This window comes from Ischnura elegans, chromosome 11, assembly GCF_921293095.1.
Source record: "Ischnura elegans chromosome 11, ioIscEleg1.1, whole genome shotgun sequence".
Taxonomy (NCBI): Eukaryota; Metazoa; Arthropoda; class Insecta; order Odonata; family Coenagrionidae; genus Ischnura; species Ischnura elegans.
The window spans coordinates 64319115-64341207 of NC_060256.1; the positions used below are offsets into that span (position 1 = coordinate 64319115).

A 22093-nucleotide genomic window follows, 5' to 3' on the forward strand; every position below is an offset into this window, starting at 1 on the left:
GCAGTATAAATCTCATATTTAGGCATTTACATCATCAATAGTCCAGATAAATACATAATTTTTTATCCTTCGTACCTGAAAATACTGTCGTCTCATTAATTTGATTTTGTGACCGCATATATTTAAACTGTTTCTATGGTAATTACACAATTTCATAAGTTCAGTCACATTTGTTAATGCTGCTGAGTCAGCAGAAATACGCATTTTTATATTTTGAATTAATATGGTCCCATGTATTTAGACTTATGGTTAATTCTTTCTTATGAGCCCATGTTTCGTGAGATGACTTGTCTCCCATCTTCAAGGCCAAGTTACTCTTTGAAAGTTCAGTTTCACCCTGAATCGATATGACCGTTTACCGAGGATGTCAGGTGTCGTCCGATTGGCTGTAGGTCTCTTGTAATACTTCATGTTCTTCGCTTATGTTTATTATACAGCTGATTGCAGGTCTCCGTGTATTGCTAAGATGAAAGTCGGTGTCGCGATTGAAATTGTTGGGATTGAGGCGGATCTCTATTGCTTCCTTAATTATATGGTCCCAGTTAGGTTGTGTGTGGCAAAGAATTTTTGTATCTCCCCATCTAATAGCATGGTCTTCATTAATCCTGTGTTCCGCCTCGGCGACTTTTCTGGTTGCGCTAATCTGAAAAATCTTCGGTGTTCTTATAGCCTGGTCTCAATCGTTCGGCTTGTCTCTCCCACATATATATATTTTACTGCATTCACAAGGAATTCCATAAACCCCTGGTGTCTTCAGGCTGATCGGATCTTTCGCCCTCACCAAGCGATGCCTTAATTTAGGTTGTGGCAGATGGATGGTTTTGATGTTTTACCGTTGTAGAATGCAGTGGATTTTACCAGATATGGTTGACACATATCATGGGATTAAGGCTTTCTACAGTGGTTTTTCAGGTGGCTCATCCAGGCAACTCTTTTGTATCATGTTGGATGTACGTAGGGCCTTAAAAACGTCGGCTTATACAAAAGAATTAACCTGGCTGAGAACCCGAGAAGAATTCATCAATTCTATTCACTAGGAGACATTAAAATCATTTTTAGTGGTGTAATTGTTTGTGACACAATAAAATTCTCTTATGATTTTAATTGTAATTAAAGATTTTCTTTAATCTTTTTAGATTGTGAATGGCGCATTGTATCATTTGAAGTTGAGGGTGAGTACTCTGCAATGCGGTGAAGATGCCAGTCAGACAAGTTGTACAAATACAGCGTATCAGAAGAGACATTATTTGTGCGATGTCCAAGTTCATATTCCTCCAAGATCTGGGGAAGTCATGCGAGTGGTGAAGTCAGAATGCAGTGTTGCCAAGGAGCCCACTCGACAACACCGTAGCCGCAGAAGCGCAAGGCAGGTTGGAATGCCTGGTGGGAAATTCCCTGCTGACAAAAATGACCCTCAGATTCAGGAAATGTTAACTTTTGCCTTAAATCACATCGATGGAATATCTGGTGGGGAATTCAAGAAGAATGTTGAGGTTTTGGAGGCCCATACCCAGGTACTGTAGTGTCACATATTTTAGCCATAATTTTTCATGATCTTTACAATTTTCTTTGGAATTATCTCTATGTTACCATGAAGTAGCCATGAGTAAAACCTTGGTTTTATTTCATTCTCTATAGTGATGCCTGTCCATAAAACTCTTGAACAAGGCATGCTCATTGAAGTTTGCTTATAAGCATATTATTTTTAGATATAGTATATTGTCAAGCATGCAAACGTCATCTATTTTGAGCTAGATTTGAAATGGAATAACGGAACTTAAAATTGAAGTTATACAAGAAAGAAAATGTAACTGAAGTGCTCGAACTAATGAAAAAATAATCTAAACCGATGTTACATGATAATGTTTGTTTGGAACGCAAATTGTGTAGAAATTTACATTTGAAATTAATTTGCGGTGCACAAACTTATAGCTTTATTGCAGTATATAAGCTTTTTATAGCTTTATAGCAGTATAAAAATGATGAAAGTATTGTCAAGGACTACTACATAGCTACAAGTTTCCACAAATTATTCATAATTACTACCTGTAAGTTTATTGAAATATTTAATGTGTGATAAAACGAGCATCAATGTGGGCTCTTTGTTTAATTCTTGGATTTTTCCTTTCAATGGTTCTCGCCAAATAAAATAGTAATTGTGGTAGAACTAAAGTAAATTCAAAGTAATGTTCTGCAAACTTTTTATAATTCTGTTGACTAGGTCCGATGGCCCTAGAATCATTATCAACATAATAATAGTTATAACTTTTATGGAAAACAAACAGTTTCATATTATTACATGTGATCAGGTGTTCATTTGCTGTAGTCAAAGTGTGTACAAATATATATTCTTTGAGTCTAAATTTTCTTCCATACAAGATTCACCCCTATTTTCTAAACTGAAAAAAAAAAAAAATGTTTTATGAGCAGTCGGAGTAGAATATATTTGCCTGAATATGAAGGAGAATAAAGTTTCATACAATTAAGATTTAATTTATCAGCTCAGTTTAGAATTTATAACAATTTTCAGCAAGCATACTTGACTTAGCATACACATTGTTAATACATTCATGTAAGCTGAGTCTAGTATGCTTGCTACTCAGTTGAAAGCTATGACAATTTTCAATAATTCATTATGTATGAAGTTAAATAAATAATGGAAACTAAGAAATATGTAAATTCCCATGATAATACATGATAAACAACGAATCTTTAGACATAATGGGCACAAGTTCTTGGCTTTATCAACAGCTGTAACAGATAAGGTATTTTCTTTGCTAACAATTTGCTTTTTTATCGGAAAAAAACATGAATAAATGTTGTAAACTGCAGAAATTTCCTATCAAAGATATTCGTTATTAACATTCATTTCTGTTCTCTAAGGTTGTCAGTGGCATAATGACTCATCTGAAGCTTAAGGTTGGCGACTCAACCTGTAGGAAAGACAGTGAAGTACAAGGTGACTGCCCTCTTCAGGAGGATGGGGTGAGCTATCATCATTATTTATTTAATTAAAATGTAGTCGTAACTCGAAAGCTGTTGATCTGTTAGCTGCAATACCTTGTATCAGTATCTCATTGTTATGCTATTAATATGGTACACTCATTTTACATGTACTTATCAATCTTTTCAGAAGGAAAATTCCCACAATTATTTAAAATAGCTAGAGTGAAACCACTATTTAAAAAGGAAGAAAAAAACAGAATGGAGAATTATAGGCCTATTTCCCTCTTGTCTTCCTTTTCAAAAGTTCTTGAAAAGGCAGTTTATGATAGAATAACCTCCTTCCTTGAAAAATATGTTCTACTTAGTAAGCATCAATTTGGCTTTAGGAAAAACAAATCTATCACTGATGCATTATTAAGCTTTTATGACTGTGTCTTGGGAGGCCAGAGATGATAAAGAATTTGCCCTTGGCTTATTTCTTGACCTCAAAAAAGCTTTTGACTCAGTAAATCATCTTATTCTCCTCAATAAATTGAATAAAATAGGAGTACGAGGGGAGGTTAACCAATGGTTTCAATCATACTTACACGATAGAAAACAAGTGGTAGAAATTAATAGTGTTATCTCAGATCCCCTACCTCTAAAATGTGGGATTCCCCAAGGCTCAATTATAGGACCTATCCTGTTTCTAGCCTTTATCAATGACCGGCCTGAATCTCTCCCGCAAACTACCCCAGTTATATTTGCAGATGACACGAACATCATATTGAAAAGCAGCAGTTGTGAAGTATTACAGCGAAAAGTTAACAAAATGGAGTGCAATTTACAAAAATGGTTAAAATTTAATGAATTATCCCTTAATGTTGATAAAACAATCTTTATTGATTTTAATCCCACAAAACAAAAGTCTGCTCCAATAAATTTAATTCTAGACAACTTTACAATCAAGGAAGAGCATCATACAAAATTTCTAGGTGTTTGGATTGACCGCGACTTATCTTGGGATGAACATATAAATAAATTAGTAGGAAAATTAAACTCACTGTGCTACGCAATGCGCATATTAGCTAAATCCACAACCCTCAATGTTCTTCAGGTAGTTTATTATGGGCATATTTACTCAAGAATAACACAGGGAATTATCCTATGGGGATCCTCGCACTACATGAAAAAAATATTTCAAATGCAGAAAAGAATTTTAAAAATAATGAAACAAGTTCCTTTAAGAACACCCACCAAACCAATGTATGCAGAACTCAACATTTTACCAGTACCATGCATTTACATATTAGAAACAGTGTCCTTCATTCACAAGAACCACATGTCTTTTGAAAAAAACTCTCATTTTCATAACTATAACACCAGATCAAATGAACTCATCCATCTAAAAAGCCATAGAACAGCTAAAAGACTGAAAAGTTTAAATCACCAAGGATTCAATATTTATAACAAACTGCCATCTGCAATAAGAGATCTAGAATATCAGAAATTCAAATTAACCGTAAAAAATATCCTGAGAAAACATTTGTTCTATGATGTAAAAGAATATATGAATTGTGTCTTTTAAGATTTATCTTTGTATACTGTTCTTAACCAAAATGACCTTCTTGTTGTACTTTTGTTTTTTGTAATTGTAACTCATTACAACAAGTTGTATATTTTGTTTTGTGATATAACTGACTTGATCTTTTTAATGTAATTGTACTTTTTGACGACTCCATGCAAATGTATTTTGCCCACGGATAATAAACCTTATTATTATTATTACATAATACCCTGCGAGCCACCTCTAGGGTGCTTAGCAGGAGGTGATCAATCACCAGTATGCAGAATGCAATTGGACTCCCACATGCACACCACACGGTCCAAAAAACGTCACGCATACTAACAAATTATACTACCATATGCTGTTAGAAATAATAATAAAATTAAGAAACATGCATCAAGTTTCACATAGATTAGTAGGCTACACTGCAAGTCATGCAATCTATTTATGAGTTCTATTGCTGCTGTTATAATCTCTTATTGATCGTGGAAGAAAAGACATTCTGAACCTGTCTGTTCTACAATCTATCTCTCTTATTTTATTTATATGATCTGATCTTCCATAGTATGTTGGCATCCGTAAGATATGGACTTTATGGATTAATGGATTTTATCCGTAATGGTTAATGTATTGGCATTGAATTAGTGAACTGTTAACCTATGAGTTCTTCGTATTTCTTGTTATGAGAAGTGTATATACTTATCGGAGAACTTATTAATGGTATTGTTTTTTCTTCTGTAGGAAACTAAGATTTGTTACATTGCTATATGGGACCAGCCATGGCTCAAACGCCGTCAGGTGTCCAACTACACTTGTGAAGAGAATTCTGAGAGAAGTAAAAGGGTAAGGTTTATGAAGTTCAAGCCATACATTGTTTGACATTGTATGCCTCAGCAAATTTTTTGACCCACACCAGAACAAGCCTGATCTCGAATATAGGTTCTAGATATTGCCTAGTTACTTCCCAGCTAGCACAAGTGGTAGTATTGACATAGCATAAACAGTAGGCCGGCCCTTATTTTTCAGAATTGAGAAAAGTTATGTTTTCCTAGTCTCAAAATGGTCCAAATGAGGTTCATATTCACGTGTTAAAATTTGGTTACTTTAAAATAACGGCAACCCGTGCCCCAAGGGCCCTAAGTACTGAGGACCATCAATTGAGATATTTTGGTCCGAAAAAGTGCTATTTCTATGTAAAACGTAAAAGCCCTTTAGGGCCGCTTTTCTGTTTGTTTTGACCTATCTCTAAGCGTTTACGAGATACCGTCCGTCGTAATGCAATCCACCCCCCAGGGCGCTACCCCGCACCGCGGCGCCGCTGAGGTACGGCCCGCACCACTTACTAGAGACTTCCCCTCCACCCCCTCCCCTCCCTCGGCACAGACTTTGCTTCTGATGGCAAGATTTGCATGCTAGTGCTACAGAATTGAAATGGTTGTTCCTCTTGTGTCATGATTAATGTTTTTAAAGCCTACAATGTCAATCTTAACCCTTCAACGCCGTCCTATGTACTGTGCACCGACCCCTTAAACCTTAGTCTGTTGCCGCCATACGACCGCGCACCATTACCGCAGGCTTTGTTCAAAACTGCTCTTTATGCACAAAATGTTATAAGTATTTGATACAATTGTGTTTGTGAATTGTAAAGGAATGAAGGAAATGAGCAGGGCTTCCAGGGCCATTACAGTTGGTAGAAATATTCAAGAAAGAAGAAACGAAGCAGTCATTTCACATTTGTAGATCTATGTGGAGAGATAGTTAGTTCTTATTTATAGCGCGCAAAGGATAGGAAGTGCTAAGTTTTTTTTCGGATTTAAGAAGAAAAGTGGTGAAAAAACTAGTTTATCACACCGAAAGAAAAAATTGGCTGTTGTATCCAATAGTTGGATCCCACATCCAATTTAAATGGTTGCTATGGCCCCATCCAGTTAGTTGGATGAGGGAGCCATTTTAAATGGCTGGGTGAGAAATGGCTGTGACAACCAACTCGTTGGATACCACAGCCAGCATCGATGGGTTTACGTCCATCTATATTGGATGCCGCAACCATACGAAATTGTTGCCGTTTCAAATCGATATTGAAATAGCGTTTAATGAATGGGTAATATTTCAACGGATATTATTCAATTATATTATTATTCATATTATTATACAATATTTATTATATCAATAGTGTCACCATTTGAAAGTAACATTATAATATCCTTTCGCGGTACTATTTCCGCCACTTCCGACGAACATTAGAGTTAGAAAATGCATTTTTTTAAAAATAAAATGTTTTATTTACAGTAAATTTTGGAGTTCATAATTTTCACTGCAACTTGTTACCTTGAAGACTTACGGACCTCAGATCACTATCATGTTGAATTGAATGCCATAAATAATGCAAATAGGTTAAATTATATAAGAAAGCAGTGGTCTTTTATAAAACGTATTTATTAAAAAAGGAAGCAACTTTTTAAAAATAAACAAACTTTCAGTTGAAAAATTTTGTTACACAATATCTGAAGGCTGCATACAATTCTGCTGCAATAGTCTGGCATTCTCACATAAAGTACAGGCTGAAATGATGTTAAATTTTCAACATTGATGGAGTTTATTATGCTGGTTTCAAGAACTTCGTAAGCATCAAAAATTTGTCGAAATCCAAGGTGTACAGAGCTTTGTAGACGAAACACTCAATCATTTTCGTTAGAAATTATTCTGTCCACTTTTCCAAATTCAGGAAGGCTGAAATCGTCGAAACCAACTGCAACACATTTTCCACTTCGGTATCGAGTGAACTTCCTCTTCACCCAAGGAACCTCAAGGCAAGCTGACACAAACTCACGGGGAATTTTCCTATAAGTTCACAGTGTCCATCAACACCTCACAATCTTCCACTAAGGAACTGGAATAAATAAATAAAAAATTAACATAACTAAACCTGCCTTTATGATTATTGGTTATACTCTTTTGCAATTAGTTACCAACGTTTTACACGAAAAGGAAGATACTTCCTACTCATAACTTAAGCTATTTATACAGTACATAAATCAGCCGTAACATCTTGACATGTAAACATCAAGAATAGCTAGATCAGGAGAAAAATTATTTTAAAAATTCTGTGGTATGTTACACCTTGCAATATGGATACATATTATATAGGTCTATATCCTCGATTTGAGTTCTAAATTTCGTGATACACAGCTCTATATTGCAGTTCATGCGTATTGTAACGTTTGATATTATGTTTATGTTTTGATTTCTATTATTTATTTGATGTTTATGTTGAATTGGAAGTGGATGCTTAATAAATACTGATGGATTGTTGCCAATGGGTTGTTGAAAAGAGAGAGGGAATTGTTGAGAGGGAAGCCATTTAAATAGGAGCTGGAAGGAAGGAGAGGAGAAAAAGAAATTGTGAATTGAAATGAATAAAGAGGTCTCTGGAAGAAGCTAATGCCTGATATTACACTTTGATATTATATACATTCAGGGTAGAGTCCTTCGCATAATTAGTGCATAAGTGTCTGTATTTCTACTTGTACTGTGGAACTCAGGTTATCCGTAGTGCATGAAATTGAAATCCAATCCAATTGAAATCTAATGAAAAACTACTTGAAACTTTTCATCAATGGATTAAATGAGAATACAAACATTTCATTCAGTAAAAGTGATATTGTAATGCACATGTATTCAATGAAATGCATTCATTTATTTAGTAATGAAATGTATAATTCATATGGTAGTCATCTAAATTGACCGGAAGTGTTTTTGAGAAAACGTATGGTTTGAAAAATACAATATCCAACCTAAGGATAATATCAACCCACAAGATAAAATCTTGAACGGTGAAATAAAATAAGAGTTACGCATATTAACGAAACACATTAGGCAAGCTTACCGGTAAATTTTTTGCTCGAGAAGGTTCAGGCTCAAAGCATCAAGAAAATCCTTAGCTCGGTCATCTTCTCGTATTAAAGTGCTCTAAGATAAAAAAGTATTAAAATTGGCATTGAATGGCAATATTTTCTCACTTGCAAGAGCAAACTTAAAAGCTATTTACTTACCACAAAGCACGCCAAACATGTTCACTTACGAGTTGTTTATTACAGTAGAACTTGTTTAGTACGTTTCTGAAGGAACCACAAAAAATGAACGTACTAACCAGGAAAACGTACTAACGAGGAAAGTAAATAATAGCCGTCGGGGTAATGGCAATCTGTGGAAAAGTCGTCATAATTACAATTACTACCGGTAGTTCTCATAGGAAACGCATTCAAGATCGCCTTCCTGAACTCTTTTCACATTTAAAATCAAGAAAATGAGCGCTACATGGAAAAACAATACCATGTGAATAAAAATCACAATGTTTCATAGATTTCCTGAAGACAATTCCTTGAAAACGGCGTCTATCCCCCGTGATTTATCCTATATATATATTTATAGAGGGAGGACAAGTGATGCTAAGTCATTTCTTCTTTCTCACAGCGTTCTTAGAGAATATAACAACCACCCTGAGTATGTCAACTGGTTGTTTTTATGCATCATAAAAATTGGACAAAATTATATGACCTTAAAATTACGGCAACAGCTGTACACATTCGCTTCTGGAATGATACCATATCGATTGTTGTTCGATCGATATATCGATTGATAACCTGCAGGATTATTAGATTATGACGTAATTACAAGAAGATTTTATACATATTATACAGTTGAAATTTACTTTCAAAATTTGCCTTATGTCGTCTGCTTCCGTTCCGAGATCAAGTATTTTTTAGCTAAGCTTCGCGTGGAGATCCAGAGCATCGTCTGCTCCCAAAACGGTAGTCAAGAAAATACGCACGTACTCGACGTCGAGTTTACGGAGTACGTGCAGTACTGCTTTAGATAAAGTGGGAATTGGATAAGACTCATTTCTTCATCATGATAACTCGTGCAATAGCAACAATTGAGCACTCGCGAAATTTGTGCGCAGCAGCGGACACTCCAAAGGCAACCGAAGGTGAGGAGCTAGGGGTGGGGAAAATTGGGGCTTCTCATTGGCTGTAGTTTTTCATAGTCAGACATTCCCGAAAAATGACCGCATTTTATTATTCATCACGTCACAAGAATTGAGAGATGCATTTGGATAATTCACTGTCGAAGAAAGAGATGTGTTAATGGCTAATAATAATAAATTAAATCATGAATTCGGAGGTTTACGACCCTTAAGAAGATATTAGAGAACGAATTGCGGGTTGCGTCACGGTAAGCAATTGAGCGTACTAACCAGGAAAGCGCAATTTTTTCAAACGTACTAACCAAATACTTTTACCTGTATTTTGTTCGGATGGTACCGGGACCGAGAGAAATCGCCGTACTAAAGAGGAAAACGTACTAAGGAGGAACGTACTAACCAAGTTCCACTGTATAAGAACTGTTTGGGAGTCCGTCGCTATAGTGATGACTGACGCAGAAGCGCAGTCGCCTTATCCATCGAGTTGGCTGTGGGATCCAACTATTGGACGAGGGATATCTTCGAGATTGGTGTGGGGACCAACACTTGGACACTACAACCAAGTTATGATTGTCCAATTTAATTAGATATATGTACTACCTAATCGCGTTGGCTGCCGTGTCTCATGCAGTGAATACTGCATCCAACTTTCGCTTATCCAATTAAAATTGGATGTCTCATCCAATCCTTTTTTTGAGTGCATGAACACACGTGACGTTCATTTTAAGAATAGGCCAACATGAAAAAGTATGAATTCAAGGCTAAATTCACACATTTAACTGGTTGGAAAAGAAAGTGAAGAAATACTTGGCTCAAAATTACTTACAGTGAGAGAGGTACTGTGTGTTTTTTCTTTAACCTAATGGGTTTGAAATGTATCAGACTTAGTGCGAGAAAAACAGTAATGAATGCGTTTCATCCTAGAACCCAACGAGAATTCCTGTTATTACGGAAAATAAGGCGACTGAAAAGTTAGAAACATTACACAACGAATGGATTAAGGTGCGACGACATGAAGAGAGAATGGGAACTACCGTGGATATTTAGAGAGAGAATCTTTCGTAACAAAACTTGATGATTTGTTTGACATTGCAAGGGGCGGTGCCATTGAATTTTTAACGCACGCAGTCAATTTCTCGGATAAATGTGCGTGGGATGAAGAAGTAAAATTCTTATGCAATCGAATAGGAGCACGAAATGCAGCTAATGGTGGAATAGATTTCAATATGCTCAAGAAGGAAGAAAAAGTTGTGGTTCTCCGCTCCTTGTGCTGCATCTGCTCCCAACAGTGACTTTCAGATCCTAAAATTACGAAAGTGTTAACCTGGAAATACCGAAAGGAGTACAAAAGAGGTTTTCAAACCACTTGTGGTACCTGAATGAGGAGTTCATAGGCCTGTCATTCTTTGACGGATCCTTTTCTGGGTGTGAAAACGTGATACGCCATATGAGGACCACGTGAGGGAAAATATGATCCACCAAAGATTGCATTCTGTAAACGTAAAGACCTGAGAACGGTATCTATATCAAATGTTGACACTACTAATTCGAGAAAGCTATTTCAGGCATTGGAAATATGAACTGCATTCTTTGATGTGCCCACGCAAGAATGATATAGACATCCTGATTACAAGAACGATTTGCAAATTAATCGGGGTCTTCAAGCGGTAGATGATTGTGCAGAGAGAGGGGTGAAACTAATTCAAGATTTTAAGTCAGTCACGTAGAAGGAAGAGAGCTTTCAAAATTAATTACTAACAATAAATGTGAATTTTCATCGTAGCACAGCCCCTAATGTGCGCAAATACACTTTAAATGCCAAATATGGGGTGTCAGTGAAAGATTAGAAATACGAAAATTAATTTGTTTTGGTTAATATGTACTGAAATTCATGGGCAAGTGAAAATACGAGTAAATTGATCACTTTGATTGGAAGTATTGTCATGGTAATTAAATTCTTTTTAACGTAAGCACATTTCTTCAAAGACTAGATCTTGCCATCAGGAGCAAAGTCTGTGCCAAGGGAGGGGAGGGGGTGGAGGGGAAGTCTCTAGTAAGTGGTGCGGGCCGTACCTCAGCGGCGCCGCGGTGCGGGGTAGCGCCTTGGGGGGTGGATTGCATTACGACGGACGGTATCTCGTAAACGCTTAGAGATAGGTCAAAACAAACAGAAAAGCGGCCCTAAAGGGCTTTACTTTTACGTTTTAGATAGAAATAGCACTTTTTCGGACCAAAATATCTCAATTGATGGTCCTCAGTACTTAGGGCCCTTGGGGCACGGGTTGCCGTTATTTTAAAGTAACCAAATTTTAACACGTGAATATGAACCTCATTTGGACCATTTTGAGACTAGGAAAACATAACTTTTCTCAATTCTGAAAAATAAGGGCCGGCCTAATAAACAGTAAGTCCTCTACATACGAGCATTCGACTGAAGAACTTTCAGAGGTACAAATATTCCAAAATTTCAAGCATGCCCAGAATTTCAAATTTGGCACTGTTAAGGTTGTGCAATGCAGTGCGGTGTGAAGTGGAGGAACTCACACTTTGAGCACTGTCTTGTTTCGTATGTTGAGGACTTAATGTACTTGGTTTCTAAGGTTATGCGCACACTCGATAGATATCGTACATAATGCCAATATGAAGTCCACCAATGACGAGAATTTCATATCAGACTGAATTAGTTTTTCAATCATGAATTTTATTAATTATGTCGTGGATTTTAAGGAGTTCATGAGAAGAGCAGAAGGATATGAAGGAAGTTTCCTTGATCTATTAGAAAAAAACAGTTTTTGTGGCAAAACAGTGTTGGTGTACTAGGACAAATTGAAGAAAATCCTTCCTCGACACTTTCTTCCATATTACTTCAATTTTTTATTCGAGGATGCCATTCTATGAGAGGAAGTTAACTTCGGGGTATTGCACTTGAATCTAAATACATATATGTCTGATTACAACGGATTAGAAATATTTATTTCTTTTGCAAACAATCTTCTTCACTCACTTAAAAAACACTGGTCCCTTGATATTGGCATTTGCTAAGGAAATGGGAAGATATTTTCAAGGAAAAACATATATATCTTTCTCCAGACGAATGACTATCTATTATCTCAAGGCATCTACACTACACGAATAAATTCATTCAAAATTCCTACTCAACTGGGATGACAGTTGAATAAAAAAAGAGTTTTATATTTTACAAAAGCCTTGATTTGAGTAATTAGTTTGAGTCTTGGTTTTATGCCTAACATAATAAGAGAATGGAATAGATACAACTAAACCAACGTAACTTCAAAACTGTGGAGGTTATAACTTCTATCTCGTTCAAATAAATATCATTTTAATATTCTGTTAGCAGTTCATAAATGGTTTTTTATTATAATATTACAGAGCCTCCTAGGAATACTTGTATATCTCTGTAACATGTTGTTATTGTCATTAAATCTATTTGACTTAAAGCAATTTTGAAATTTCTTATCTCTTTTAAGGATGTGCATGATTTTACTGATGGTCTCCACGCCCAGATGTTTTCTGAATTTTTGGAGAAGTATAACAAGAAGTATGAGAGTGAAGAGGAGCACCAACGTCGGTTTAGAATCTTCCGTGCAAACTTGAAAAAAGCTCAAGTGCTTCAGGAAACAGAGCAAGGCACAGCCACTTACGGAGTCACCCAGTTCTCTGATCTATCAGGTCAGTTCTTTTACCCATCTGTGTTGTATATTTTGTACCTAAGAGAATGGAATGGATTTCATCGTATTAGCACTCTCACTGATTAATATTACATAGTCATTGGTTTTTCTATACATCATACAAATTGGAATGCACAAAAGCCATAATTTTTTTACATAATTAGCATCCTTGGGAAACCAGTGTGAGGAAGCATACAAAATGTTTTAGAAGGAAAGAGAAATTGTGCCTTGTGGAAGTGATTCAAGTTGGAGCAAAACATGAGCTACATAGCTAATAAATTTTTGTAGATGCTAGTGTATTTCATTTTATAAAGGAAGAGTAATGATATCTTCTATCGGAAATAACCACTTGTCTGAATCCGGAAGATTTGACAGTATTGTAAGCCTCATTTGATCATTAATGGAAGAGTTAATATCAAAAAACATTTTTTGGCAGTTAAATTTGATTTCAACTCCTGGAATCATCTTGCATGCTTCTGATTAAATCTGATGCATGATAGCTCATTATGAAATATGTCTTGTAGCCTCATGAAAATTTAGACATCGAAATGTATTGAATCATATTTCCTTCATGAAATGATCAAATTAGTGAATTTTTCACTGGTGTCCGAAATATATAGTCAAATATTTTATATTTTCAGCTAAGGAATTCAAGAAGTATCATTTAGGATTGAATCATGGAGCAAGAAAATTGGATTTACCAATGGAGAAGGCTGTCATACCCAATGTCAAGCTACCTAATGAATTTGACTGGAGGCATTATAATGTTGTAACTGAAGTGAAAGACCAGGTACAGTAAAAGCTCATTAAATGTTCCTAATAGCTCAGAAGTCACTTGCTATCAAGTGCTTGTCATTTCCAAAGGAGAAGGAAGTAGCCTCTCAGTTCTTATTTTACTTGTTACTTTCTATTTTTCTTTCATTTCTGAGCTCTTTAGCAGGGATAGAAGAGCATTGCATTCTGTTTAATTATTTCTGGATTGAAATAAAGTTATACAAATACCGTATTTCTCCAAATATAGTCCCCCCCCCCCTTATATCATGAATATCGATGATTTTGTGAAAGAAATCTTAATGAATAATTATTGTCACTGAAGTCCTTGAAAGCTCAACCCCCAAGTCCAAGGGTTTGGGAAACTGATGTAATGATTTTCAAAAATACATCATTTATGTAGTGTTCATAGATAGAAAGACCGTATATGTCTGAATATAGTCCCCCCTTTTTTCCAAAAATGCCTGTGGTAAAAGTAGAGGGGGGGGACTATATTCAAATGCATTTTTTTAACTTTTCCCAAAATTGAAGCCTCAAAATTGGGGGGGGGGGGGGGAGAAATACGGTATTTGTATAACTTTATTTCAATCCAGAAATAATTAAACAGAATGCAATGTGTCACAGCTGGATAATTCTTCTTGTGCTGTTAAATTTTGGGTCATGTAAAGGCCTGGCATTAATAATTTGTCATCATGTACTTTTCTAAATGTGGAAGTCATACTACTTCATTTAAAATGAATGTTATCATTTAGTTTATAATGGATAATGTTTCCAAGCATATGAGGAAAAATACAGTGAGATTCTATTTTTCATATGCCAACTTGCAAGCAGGGTTCCCACTCTACCTTGAAAACCTTAAAACCGCGAATAAACCGTGAATTTTGCATACCGTGAAAAAACCTGGAAAAAGCCGTGAATTTCGCCCTAAAGCCTTAAAAATCTCTCAGTCTTGATTTTACGATCGCACAACTACGATTGACATATTAAAAGAAAAATGGATATTTCGATCATATTTCAAGGTCAGTCACGCGCAGACATGGCCACTAATTTATCTGGACACGTATATTTGAAGCGCAATTATTGGCCCGTGTGTTATGATGACACATTGACCTTAAGCCAGTACCCAAGCCGGGAGACTGGTAACTGGTAATCATTAACACTTGCGAAAATTCAGACACTTCTTAACATCCCTGGCACCCTGGTCCCTCCATTTTCCCACGTGCAACCTTTAGCCGGAGCTAAATTTTGCAAACGATATGTGACGTCAGGAGAGATAGCACTTTCATTGGTGCGTTTAACGGTGTCTGTCGCGTTTGTTTAATTGTAGTTAACGTGCGACCGATGATTGTTACGTGATCAATATTTCTGCCTAAAATGGTTTATCTACAAACCGTGAATTTGAAGACATTTAGACGGTGAAAACCTGGAAAAAACCATGAATTTGATCATTTAGATTGAGTGGGAACCCTGGCAAGTTATGTTTACGTTGTTTAAGTTGAACTACATAATGACATTAGACAGTAGTACCATTCTGTCTGAGAAGTTAATTTTAAATTTGACTTGTCATAAAATTTAGCGATATACTATTTGGAATCAGATGAAAATGTATTATATCGGTCTACCACACTATGAGTCGGCAAATCCAACTACATATCTGAGATTCAAGTCATCATAATAAGAAACTTTCATTGCCTAAATTTTATCTTCCTTTTTCATAAATATTGGTGAAAAAAAAGACTGTATTTGTAGTTACTTTGCTCAATGCTTTTGATTGTTTATGTAACATACATGAACTGGTACTTTGAAATTGTTTTGTTTACTAATGAAGTATTTGGAGTAAAATATATCTGTTCTGTTAGAACTTTTGAAGTAAAGTATCAATATTCATGTTAATCAATTTTTCAACATTGTGCCCAAAAATTACTCTACATGCCTCTTTTTTCTTGGTTAATTTAGAAAAATTTATTTTCCAGGGAATGTGTGGATCTTGTTGGGCTTTCTCAGTGACTGGAAATGTTGAGGGTCAGTATGCTATTAAGCATGGAAAACTTCTATCGCTTTCAGAGCAAGGTAAGATTAATGTAATCACTCTTAAAATTATGTCTTCTTTTGAGTATGAATTTTTGAAGCTTTTTATTATTTATTATTATTACACATTGCAACAAGTAGGCTATTGCCTGGTGGCAGCATTAGATTTAAATAAATGAATGACAAGTCTACCTATGTAAGAACAAGGTAAAGAAACAGAAAATACACCTAAAGTATAAAAAAAGACATTCATTCTAATATCATACTACTAACAAATGAAGATTGACCCAAATAACCCAATTTCCAACTCACCATTATAAATCACAATGACATCAACCAAGAATCACTTGTTCTTAAAAATTATGGTATTTGTGGTGAAGATCTTAAAAATATCTTTAGGTAGGTCGGTCTGCTCCTTTATGCTTCTATGTAGGAAGGATTTTTTTAAAATGTCTGTTTTGTCTTAATAAATCCGTAAAATCTCTAATATTCATTTTAGTCCCTCAGCTAGACTCTGCATATTGTGATTTTTGAGGCATTTCCATGCATAGACTTGAATTGTATGTTAATGATGATAAAAGCTCAGTGTAGTTCTTCTAAATTCCCGTTTTTAGTATGTACTGGTTTTCATAATTTCAAACCATATCATCAAAAGTACTCTTACCTTCCCTATTCATAAATTTCTCGGGTTGCATATATTTGCTCAGGTTTTTCGAAATGCTTGTTTCAAATGATTTTGCAGAGGTTCATTTAAATTTCAAATGATTATGTGTCTTTTTACTTTCATGCCAACAGAATTGGTGGACTGCGATACATTGGATCAAGGCTGTGGCGGAGGGTTGATGGATCAAGCATATCATGCGATTGAGAACATTGGTGGTTTAGAGGGTGAAAAAGATTACCCATATGATGGCGAGGACGAGAAATGTCACTTCAGTAAACCAAAAGTCTTAGTTACTCTATCTGGCTCGGTAAACATTTCATCGAATGAAGACGACATGGCACGTTGGCTCTTTAAGAATGGACCAATATCAATAGCCCTGAATGCCAATGCAATGCAGGTAAATTTTCAGACTACAATCCTAAGTGGTCTATGCAAACTATAGGTGTTATTACTGCTGTTTCTGGTGGAAATAACATCCATTAATTTGGAGTATTACTCATACTATTACTATTAGTCATACTATTACTCATACTAGTAAAGATAATAATGGAACCTGCTGATAAGCTTAATGCTTAGCGGGACCATTAAAATGCAAAAATAATGTAGCTTTCATTCAAATGTAAATATTTAAAGAACTTGAATGTTTTATTGGAATATATACTTAATTGAATTGAATTATATAATGACAATATCTTTTTTTTAGATAATATTTTATATATTGTAACTTTTTTTAAATTTTGTAATATGCTAAGCAATATGACTACTTATTTGAATGGCTGTTAACGAATGGTTAATATTTGATAGGTATGGAACTATTGTATGGAACTATTACTTCTAGGTAGTAATACTGTGCAGTGTATGATTTTGAGCAGTGATGAGTTGAATTCAAATACAGTGGAACCTCGTTAAAGCGAGTACGGGATATAGCGACACCCCCGCTATTACGAGAGGTAGCCAATGCACCGTCAATTGACCCTATAAAAAGCGTGTTAAAAAATTCGTTTTTACGAGACCCTTTCGGTGTTGGCTCTCGCCATAGCGAGGGTTTCAGCACCGGAAGAATTTCATCAAGACTCCTTAACCTCTGTAATTGCTAGCGATCTGTTGGTAATGAAGTTAATGGAGTGCTCAGTCTCAAATTTATGTGGTAAACTGTCGTTCGATAAATATAATGATTGACGAAACAATGCTTTGCATGATTTTTATTCAGTGCGGCGCTTATAAATTGTTTGAATAGTTAGTCGTCATTTGAGTAAGGAAATTTAGTGATGCAAAAAAACATCGCCTTTCGTCTGGATTTATGCTTACGTTTATCGGATAGATGTTTATCTGTCGCCACACCACTCCTGTTCCTGTATATCTGTTCGCAACAGGTATATTGGCTATTATTTGCTCCACCTCTGGTAAAGTGACAATTCGCTATAGCGAGTGTTTATTAGTGCACCGTGGGGTGTCGTTATATCGAGGTTGCACTGTACTTCTTGTATCATTTAATAATCTATTTATGATGAGTAATTATTATTTTATGACTATTTAATAATCACCCAATATTTATGCCATTTTAAAAAGAACTTAATATGAAATACAATTGTTAATGATGTGAAATGCTGATAATACCCCTTTTACCTGCTGAATATGTTTAACACTTGGTCTACTTCACCTCTCAATATTACTTATATTGCTCCCACGTATAAACTCTAAATTTTTCTGATGAATGCTAACATGATTAAATTCTCTTTTAGTTTTACACAGGGGGTGTTTCTCATCCCTGGAAGATCCTATGCAACCCTGGAGGATTAGACCATGGAGTCCTCATCGTTGGTTTTGGTGTTCACAGTGAGTGAATTGTTTCATTTATAAGTGTGTATTATTTGCTATGTTAGAGCATTGATTATCAATGATAATGGAGATTTGCCCATTATAAAAAAATAGAGTATTACCTCATCCCTTCATGGTCATTTGTAGAAGTTTTAACCATTTGATTTTCTGACATATTTTATCCACTTTTTTCTGACCAATCAATTTAGATATTAATCACGTTGTAACGTTTTAATTAATTTTCCACTTCTCTTACTCAACAAATGATTTTTGTAACACTTTATAAAGAAATTTTACAATTTAAAACTCGTGAGCATAAACAACATCAACAAGCCGCCATGACTATTACAATCCCATTTGTACTATCCGTACTACCACTCACTGAACCACTGCCATAAACTGCACCAGTGGGGATCTTGAGTTCTGCCCAGTCTCTTTCTCTCTCGTAGACGCCTGCTTTTTCTCTGCGTCCTTTTCTTCTTTCTGCCGATCTTGAATTCTGCCATATTTCTTCCTCCGGTCTCTCAACACACCACTACTTTAATATTTCTCCCAATCTTTTATAACACGTCTATCCCTTCCTTCTCTCCATACACGACTCCCCTCCTCCTTCTCTCCGCGTCCCTCACTACCATTGTTAGTTTTTAATTATTTACAAACAACATGGTGGCTTGTTTACATTATGTTACAACGTATAGGTCATTTGAAATAATTTCATCATATCATATACACTGAAAATCTCCGCTATTGGAAAAATAGTGGTGTAGAGTTCGGCTATCTTAAATCCAGCCTCAAGAAATCTAGAACATGGATCAGAGATTTAAAATTAGTTTTTTAAAAGTGTATTACAGTGTATAAGAGACTGGGTGAGTTGATTTTACAATTAGGGTTGGTTCGGAAGTTCCATAATTTTCATAAGTACTTCAGAAGTTGAAATTCTAATTTTAGTGAGCCATCGTCATAATGTTTGCTTAGAATTCTTTAAATCATTCCTTTTTAAATTTGTTGAATGCAAACAGAACATAGCAGAAGTAGACTTGGTTTTTCCATGTTGATTAACCTTCAAAAAACTACAGAAAAGCAGTTTAGGCTTTCAGCATGTTTTATTTTATACCTGGATTTTTGGGTTGCCAAACTTGTTACTTGTCCTTGAATGTAGTCGCTTTTTACTTTTCTTGTTGTGATTTTGGGCTAAAAAGGGGGGACTCTTGTCAAGAGATATGTGGTATTTCTCTCGTGAACACATATCCATTGAATTAGTTGTGTGAATAATTAGATTCTGATGATTTTTTCCTAATTTAAGGTGCTTAACATGTTAGCAACTTGTGATTACATGCTTATGGTTTAGTTGTCCCTCACTGTTAAATTACAAATTTCCGAAGTAGAACAATGAAATTTTTCAGGGACATCAATTCTTCACAGAACGTTACCATACTGGACCATTAAAAATAGCTGGGGAAGCTCCTGGGGGGAGCAGGTAAGCTTTTATTAATTATCTTTGTCTTATTTTGTCTTTCAGAGTACCCTATTTTTAACAAAATATTGCCTTTCTGGATCATTAAAAATAGCTGGGGTAGTAGTTGGGGTGAACAGGTAATGTGTCAATAAATCTTTCTGTGTTGTATATATTATTTTATAATCAATTAATTTGTTTATATTGTTGAAATATTATTGGCCGCATTTTCATTGCATTCTATCTTCCTTTTTTTTTGCAGGGCTATTACAGAATTTATCGCGGCGATGGTACATGTGGAGTCAATATGATGGCAACTTCCTCCATAGTCAATTGATTTGCTCACGAAGTTGATATTATTTGGTACCAATAGCTGTGGTTTTGTACATGCAAATCATTTGTTTCATCCTTTGATGCTGGTTAATTAGTCTTTGTATCGCATGGAAGTTTTGAAGAACACCTTTTAGACATGCAATTTGTTCAACCTCTGTAGTTATAATCCTCCTTCATGGCTTCCACTGTTTTCAGGTGGCCAAAAGAAATGTTTTGAATGGAAAAACCCTTTCTTGACTTTACAATTCTTCACATTTTTATATGCATGCAATATTGCTAGTGAATATTAATCTGCATCTGCAAAGGGTGTAATATAGGTTTTTGTGAAGATGATTTCTCATCAGTGTTATTGAATAATCAAATTATTCTTTATTGAAATGGATTTTCTCCGCATTATGTGTGAGTGGGAATTTGTAGTAAAGCTAAACAAGATTGCATGTGTTAATCCCCAGTTATTTCAAGGGAGGTCAATGCTGTAGTAATATGCTTTTTATCTCCGGGTTTAAATGTAGATATTTGAGTTTAATGTTATTGGTTGGATTACGTTACCTATTTAATGACCTCATTACTTTACCAACAATTTTAGGAATTGGTGGACTTCTTACTATGTGATTAGAGTCGAATCTCTTGGTGAATCCCTTGTCATAGCCATACTGCAAGTCCCATGCAGTTAATTTTTTCCTGGCCAAAACCATTGAGTATGTTCAGTGATGGCTAAGTTGAAAATATTTTGTGAGAATATTCATGTTTGTTTTACAATTTAGACATCCATATTATGTTATACCTTACTTTGCAATTATAATGCCTAATATTTCCTTCAACCTGTGTCTATAATTTTCTATTTACTTCATTGCTACAGTAGCATGGGATCAATTTATAATGAATTGGTATTAAATGATTGCTCCTTAGCTGTGATTAAATGTTGGCATTAAAGATCAAGAGATTTGCATTTAGGTTTTCATTTTTGTACTTATATTTTTGTTTTAACTGCCTTCTGAGTTTGAAATTTTTTAAGAAAATTTTGTATTATACATTGGTACGACTGTGATAAAATTGCCTCTATGTTGATGATATTATTAATTTTTGGACCATGTATTCATGTGCTTGTCAGATTAATGCTGAGTTTCAGATCAATAAATATTTTTACATTAGAGAAAGGTGCTTTATTTATCCAGTGTTGTTAATTGGATCAATACCATCTAGTGCTGTAGCACACAGTGTTACCCTCCCTACTTATCCAATCAACTCCCGCAACCAGTTAACTATTGCCTAATAATATGACCAAGGTATTCTCAGACCTTTGAAATCCTAGAAAACTGGGAGTTATACTTGAATTTTCATAATCTCGAATTTTACATGAAATTCTGGTTGAAAAATTACAAAAATGTCATGAAGAGGCTGAAAGAAGACAGTGGCGGATACAGATGGAGGGTGCAGGGGGCGCGCGCCCCCCCTTTGCGGGGCCACCCGTATTGCCAAACATAGCAGAACCATAATTTTAACTTTTTTATATCATAAGATGGCATTGTCTTGAATGTGTGTTAAATCACTTTAGTTAAATTTCTGAAGCTCTGCATGTGACTTGATTATTTTTTATTGCGATAAAAGTAAAGGTAACTCAAGATGTCTTTTGCGCCCCCCCCTTGAATTTTCTCTGTATCCGCCACTGAAAGAAGATACATCTGATCTGATTCATAAAAAAATAAGATTTAACTGGTTTTTATGTAACTGAAATATACTCCATGCGGCTTTGAGAAGAAAAATAAATTATATAGTATGCAGTTCATGCTATGTGAAAAAAAAGTACTAGCATCTCGGATTCCTTACAAAGACTGTCAGAGCATGTGCTGTATACTGACAT

At 35.3% G+C, this 22093-nt stretch overlaps 1 protein-coding gene across 7 annotated transcripts in view; it reads left to right on the forward strand.

Moving 5' to 3' along the window:
* The window catches only part of LOC124168388, a 46362-nt gene extending 24977 nt beyond the window's left edge, over nucleotides 1-21385 (forward strand). For 4 of the 7 annotated variants that reach the window (XM_046546603.1, XM_046546608.1, XM_046546607.1 and 1 more), the window contains 10 exons: nucleotides 1137-1514; nucleotides 2884-2985; nucleotides 5234-5335; nucleotides 12965-13166; nucleotides 13807-13955; nucleotides 15910-16006; nucleotides 16760-17025; nucleotides 18371-18464; nucleotides 19850-19923; nucleotides 20162-21385. In XM_046546603.1, the coding sequence (XP_046402559.1) occupies nucleotides 1137-1514; nucleotides 2884-2985; nucleotides 5234-5335; nucleotides 12965-13166; nucleotides 13807-13955; nucleotides 15910-16006; nucleotides 16760-17025; nucleotides 18371-18464; nucleotides 19850-19923; nucleotides 20162-20236 (1539 nt within the window). In that variant the 3' untranslated portion in view covers nucleotides 20237-21385. Of the gene's footprint in view, nucleotides 1-1136; nucleotides 1515-2883; nucleotides 2986-5233; nucleotides 5336-12964; nucleotides 13167-13806; nucleotides 13956-15909; nucleotides 16007-16759; nucleotides 17026-18370; nucleotides 18465-19849; nucleotides 19924-19965; nucleotides 20040-20161 lie in introns of all 7 variants that reach the window. The other 3 variants (XM_046546604.1, XM_046546610.1, XM_046546606.1) reach the window with 3 other exon arrangements.
* Nucleotides 21386-22093: the final 708 nt, after the last annotated feature.